General features: G+C 48.7%; 1 protein-coding gene across 1 annotated transcript in view; it reads left to right on the top strand.

Moving 5' to 3' along the window:
- Nucleotides 1-2,305: 2,305 nt before the first annotated feature.
- Nucleotides 2,306-6,476, top strand: part of ZNF185 (zinc finger protein 185 with LIM domain) — a gene marked incomplete at both ends in the record, with an annotated part of 51,612 nt that continues 47,441 nt past the window's right edge. Inside the window, 3 exons of the mRNA XM_080718912.1 lie at nt 2,306-2,339; nt 2,464-2,587; nt 2,923-2,988. Coding sequence (XP_080575038.1) covers nt 2,306-2,339; nt 2,464-2,587; nt 2,923-2,988 — 224 coding nt within the window. The remainder of the gene's footprint in view (nt 2,340-2,463; nt 2,588-2,922; nt 2,989-6,476) is intronic.

Below are 6,476 nucleotides of genomic sequence, written 5' to 3'. Positions count from 1 at the left end.
GCACCAGAAGATAGAAGACGAATATCTGGAGCCGCATGGACCTGCCCACAAGCACCCAATCTATCTGTGTGTTCAAGCCTTTAGAGCTACTGCACAGGCTTCCAGGATGGGAAAGTTGAGTTATGCAGTCATAGGATCACCTATAGAATGAGCTGTACTCAGTAGAGCTCTGACGTGGCAGCCACGGTGCAGGGACTGGGCCCATGGGGCTCCCATTTGTCATGATGAGGTGCCATTCCTGGCATGCAACAGGCTTGAGCTGCCTGAGTTGTAGTTTATGGGAGAGCCAGCTCTTGCTGACGTGGTGGATTTGGTTTGCTCTTGGCCCTCTGCCCTGCCTCTTTTTGTGTGTGCCCCTGACTTCCACAGAAACATGTCTGGGCCTTGCCAGCTGGTAGCAGTGCTGAGCTGGTCAGAGCCTAGCCCCAAAGGGGCCCAGAGGGTGGCAACCCTGGTAGAAGCAGGCTGCTGTGCCTCGAGACTGTGCCAATCTAGGCAGGGCCATGATTGTTGTCATACCCACATGCCTGAGACCCCCAACTCCTCTCCTGAGGCTCAAGAAATGAGCCTGGCCACTCAAAAAAGCAACCAGACCAGCAACCTGGGACTTTGGTCTCCCCACAGCTGTAAGTCACTTCTTGCCTGGAGAGCTGACCTCTTCACACCAACCCCTCCTCCAGATAAATAGCCCTTGTGGTACTTAGAGGCACTCACAGATCACCACAGCCCACCCTCCTCTGGCCAAGGAGTGGAACACAGGCAGGTGTGGATGCCCCAACCAGGTCTTAATCTTCATTTGTTCCTGGGGACACTAGGAGTTAGTTAGCAGTGGGTCCCCAGGCTGTCCTCACCAGAGCTTGAGCCTACCCCTGAACCAAATTGGGTTTTGTACCCCTGGACCATTCTTGTGCTGAGACAGATTGAGAATCATGGCTACTTGGCTTCTGTTCAACTGCCAATGATCTTTCCTATCACAACAATCCTGAAAGGTAGAGTTTTTCTACTCCCATTTTACAAGTGAGGAAACTGAGGCAGCCCAGAGAGATTAGCTGATATGCCCAAGGTCCATCAGATAGCTATTGTAAGGTGAGAAAGATAGTTCAATCCTAAAGCAGCTGGTCCTCCAAGCCCTACCCTTCCCCCAGGCCACCTGTTTGCCCTGAGGGTGTTCTGCTTGAGGTGTGTTCCAATTCCTCTGTGGAGGCTGTCCTGTTGATGGCTCCCTTCCCACACTCTCCAGGGCCTTTTTGGTCATGTACACTCTCTAGAAGGGTTCGTGGTCTACACTTATCAATAATTGACTTAAATAGTCCCTGGCAGCCCACTCACTCCATGTTCCCCAGGTGAGCAGCCCTAGGCAGACAGGTGGGTGTGCCATTTGGCAGCTGCCGGTCCAGTGAGTTCTTGGCTGCTGTCCTCCATTCAGGATTCCACCAACTCTGGCCACCTCTAATGCTCAAAGGAAAGTCTGGGTGATCTTGGTGTGTTAGGAACCAGATAGTTATTGTATTAGTCCATTTTTGTTACTATAATGAAATACCCAAGACTTTATAAAGAAAGATAATGTAAAGAAACATCTGTAGAGTAGTTGAAGGGGGGAAGGAGTAAGAGGGAGGGGGAAAGAGGACTGAAGAATGAAACAGTTCAAATAATACTATGGCAATATGTGAAGATATTATGACCAGTCTTACTAACTTGTGTGGGGAAGTAGAAAGGGGGAGTAGAATGAGATATGGAGGGAAATACACAGATCCGTATGCATGAATGTTTTGAGCACATTGAACCTCACTATGATGCATAATTGCAATGCATCAATAAAACAATTTTAAAAAGAAAAGATACTAAGTTCACAGTTTTGGAGGTTCAAGAATGTGGTGCTGGCATTAGTGTGGCTCTGGTGAGGACGTCATGATTAAAGGCACCACAGTTGCAGGAGATAATGTGAGAGGAGGGGCTCATGTGATAAGAGAGGAAGCCAGAGAGAGACCAAAGCTGGGCCAGTCTCACTCATTAATAACAATCCCTCTTGCTGGAACTAATCAGGCCCTCATGTAAACTACATCAATCCCTTACTAGGGCTGCACACTTAATGACTTAATACCTTCCATTAAGCTTCACCTCTAAAGTCCCATTGCCTCTTAACATCACCACACTAGGGGTCAAGCTTCCAACATGTGAACCCTTGAGGGACAAACCATAATGGCGACCGCCAAGCTATTACAGATACATGAATTGATACATGTATTTGCCTTTGTCCCAGGAGACGAGTTGAATCAACTGAGAAGGGACCTGCAGAACAAGCACCATGAGCATCTCAGCTCTGGGAAGCAGTAGCAAAGGTGAGTCTGGGCTCCAGGTGTACTCCTGGGCAACAAACAGAGAACAGCATACTGGGAGGGCTGAAAAGGAGGACTCTGGGGCCGGGGGTCTCCTTCTGAGGCTGCTTGGCTTTGCCTTCACCAGGGAAGTCTCTGCCACCAGGCGAGGAGGAGCGCAATAATGTCCTCAAGCAGATGAAAGTAAGAACCACACTGAAGGGAGACAAGAGCTGGATTACCAAACAGGATGAATCAGAGGGTCGCACCATGTAAGTCCAGGAGGCCAAAAGGAATGCAGCAATATGGTGGGGTGGGTTGCTGAGGGGCTTCCACCATTCAGAGCTGAGGCAGACCACAAAGCCACAAGCCAGCCAGGAAGGATGGAGCATAGAAAATCAAACAAGCTGAGGGTCAGACCTGAACAGTCACAGGATGGGAAAGCTCCTGGTGCCATGGTGGAAGCCCAGCACCTGTGGAGGTAGGCTGGGGAAGGAGGTGAGGCGGGAATGGTGGGGCTTTGCAGACAGCCTCTAGGATGGAGGCCACAAGGTGGCAGGTAGCAGGGAGCTTGGGAGCCACTCTTTCAGGACCCCTTTTTCCCCAGAGAGCTGCCATCAGGTCGGAATCGTGCCACGTCCTTTTCATCAGCTGGAGAAGTCTCAAAGGTCAGGTAAGAGATGGTGACCAGGTAGTCTCCTTCAGCAGGGAGGGGTGGGAAGTCCATAGGGGACAGGTAGGTACCCCAGGCTGAAAGGGGACAGAGAACACCTGCAGGGAGTCATTTGAAACCCATTAGAAGAATGGCATTTGCCACTGTGCCTTCTCAGGAAAGGGAGTTAGGAATCTCAGGTCCAGAGTACTGGTCTTTCTGCATGGCCATGGGGCTGTCTGACTCCCCTGCTAGGCCTCTATGGCTCTAGCTGTCAACTGGGATAGAAATTGTCAATATTAAGGAGATTATTAGCTGGGCATGATGGCACATGCTCGTAATCCCAATACTTGATTGGGACTGGAGGATCACAGGTTTATGTCCAGCCTCAGCAACTTAGGAAATCCCTGATTTAAAAAAAAAAAAGGCCTAGGGGTATATCTCAGTGATAGACTGTCCCTGGATTTAATCCCCAGTAACACACACACACACACACACACACACACACACATACACACACACACACACACACACACATACACTTAGCACTGCCTTCCAGGAGCACCAAAGAATACTGTGCATGAATGAGATGCTGCTGCCGAGGAACACAGGTATTGGGGCGTATGCAAGAGCATATGTGCAGAATGCTGGCCTCTATGTGCAAGCAAGAGTGGGCGTGTCAGGGGCAGAGGTACAAGGGAAAGAGCTTCTTTCCTAGAGGTGAATTCACACCCAGGAGCCGAGAAGAGGCCCAGTTCTACCTCCCCATGTGTGCCACCATGCAGGGCCCGATTGCTGGCTCATCCAGGCCATGGAGGGGCAGGCTCAGAGTGAAACCAAAGTGCATATCCCAGATCTGGATAGACTTCTTAAGTGTGGCTCAGGAGTTGGCATGAGGAAGTGGTGGGATGGGGTAAGATCCTGCAGCCCAGTGGCCAAATACAGATGTGGTAAGTGACATCTGGATGAAGCCATCAAGACTTGAGCTTCTCAGTTAAATTGCTTTAGGAAATCTCTGTGTGCCAGCCTTTGCATGTGACTCTAGGGCAGAGGCTCTGTCTGCTCTGATAGAGGCAGAGGTCCAGAATGTGGCTGGGGACAGGCTCTTAAGACTCTCTCTCATCTCTTCAGCAGAAACACTTTGTAAGGCCTTCCGCAATTTACTAAAATCCTGATTCAAAATAAAGAATAAAAAATAGGGCTGGGGGTGTAGCTTGGAAGTAGAATGCCCGTGGGTTCAATCCTTAGTTCCTCAAAACCAAAAACAAACAAACAAACAAACAAACAAAAGGAGGCTATTATTCTAACTCCTCCTGCAAGGGATGAGATGACATCTCTGAGGTACTATGGATGGGAAGGTTTGGAGAGTTACCAGTGACACTCCCACAGGTAGCCCTGATTGCCAAGTGCCCTTGGCAATTAGTATACCAGGGGAGGCTGACAGCTTTGTTCCAACTGTCCCCTCAGTTTAGAATTCTGGCTAGCTAAGTGAAACTGGAGTGTGTGTGTGTGTGTGTGTGTGTGTGTGTGTGTGTGTGTGTGTCGGGGTAGGGGGTACTGGGGATTCAACCCAGGAGTGTGTTTTACCTCTGAGCTACACTCCCAGTCTTTTTATTTTTTATTTTGAAACAGGGTCTTTCTGAGTTGCTGAGGGCCTTGCTAAATTGTTGAGGCTGGCTTTGAAACTGCTATCCTAACTGTCTTAGCCTCTCAAATACGGGGAGTACAGTTGTGCACTACTGCCCCCTGGCTTAAGGCATTTATTTATTTATTTTGGTACTGGGCATGGAACCCAGGGGCTTTTTACCTCTGGGCTACACTCCCAGACCAATTTTTTAATATTTTATTTGGAAACAGGGTCTCACTATGTTGCTGTAAGCCTCACTAAGTAGCCGAGGCTGGCTTCGAACCTGCATGATCCTCCTGTCTCAGCCTTTCAAGTATTGGGATTAAAAGCATGTGCCACCATGCCCGGCTTTTTTTTTTTGATGCATTGTAATTATACATCATGATGAAATTCAGAGTGATAGAGACATACATGCACACAGGACTCAGCCTTCCTCTGGCTCTCACCCCTTTCCCTCAACCTCTCCATGCGGGGGAATTTGAAAAGGAACAGTGAAGTACAGGTATGGTCCTTGCTCCAAAATGCTGGTGGTTGACAACAGGTGCAGTGTTGGGGCTTCTCGGGTTGCGACAGAGCCAGTGGAGCAGCCCATCATTGCTTAATGATTCAGTGCCTATTAACTTCTAGGCACTGTGTTGGGCACAGAGGCTGTAACAGCAGCCAAGATACAGGCCCTCTCCTCAGGGGGTTGATACCCCTGCAAAAGACACAGTCACAACCAAAATAAAGAGAAAGATATAAAAGAGAGAATTGTCACTGGCTGTGGTGGTGCATGCCTGTAATCCCAGTACTTGGGAAGCTGAGACAGGAGGATCACAGGTTTAGGCCAGCCTCAGCAACTTAGTGAGATGCTGTTTCAAAATGAAATATATTGTGAATTGGGACAGGTGTAGAAGGTGAGGTTAGCAGAAATCAAAGGAACATCCCAAAATAAAATAGGGTTGGGGGTGTATCTTGGAGGCAGAATACCTCTGGGGTCAATGCCCAGTAATAGAGAGAGACAGACAGAGACAGAGACAGGGAAGGAGGAAGAGAGGAAGGGAGGAAGAGAGAATGAAAAAATGAATTAATGAATATGAATATGAGAATATATTGTGAACTGGGACTGATGAGGTGAGTAAGGTTGGCTTACTGACTTTGGAGGATGCTGTTCTCACCTTGGGCTTTGGTTTGGGATGCTTTTGGAAAGCACATCCTGGGGTACTGTGAATCAGGATCCACAATGGGACAACCTTGAAGTCTACCTAAAGCCTTCCAGAGGTCCCAGCCAGAGGCCTCAGCCTCCCCAGTATACAGTATTTCAATCAGAAATGCGTATGTGACTGGAATGAGTCTTTCTCCAAGTGCTTCTACAACATGGCCACCTCCAGGAGGCTGTATCCTGTCAAACACAGAGTCTGTGGGGATGAAGAATGTTAGACTTTGCATTACCCTTAGGCCTAACCCCACTGCACCCTAAGCCTCTCTAGAGATTGCTGGACAGAGGGACTGTCTGCTCTGAGTCTCCCTGTCCAGCTATAAGGAAGACTCTTTGACAGTGCCTTTATCTCCTGCCCCCAAGCCCAGAACTATCATCTCTGTGCCTGCTCCCCTTAATTCCCCTATCTCTTCTGAGCCCCCTCCATTGTTGCCAAACAGAAGAATCCAACACCCAGAGCCCAATGTTTACAGCCACTGACCAAGCCCTGGAAATGCCATAAGGGCTCAAACTTCCATAAAGATTTGTGGTATAGATGTCCAAGGAGCCAGAAGAAAGTAGGGCCCAAACTACCAAACTAATGCATGTGTATCTATGTTCATAGCTGCACAATTCACCATAGCCAAACTATGGAACCAGCCAAGATGTCCATCAACAGATGAATGGATTACAAAACTGTGGGAT

The sequence above is a fragment of the Muscardinus avellanarius genome (genome assembly GCF_963383645.1).
Source record: "Muscardinus avellanarius genome assembly, chromosome: X".
NCBI lineage: Eukaryota > Metazoa > Chordata > Mammalia > Rodentia > Gliridae > Muscardinus > Muscardinus avellanarius.
Note: the sequence above shows the minus strand (reverse complement) of the source record. Positions and strands in the feature narration are given on the sequence as shown.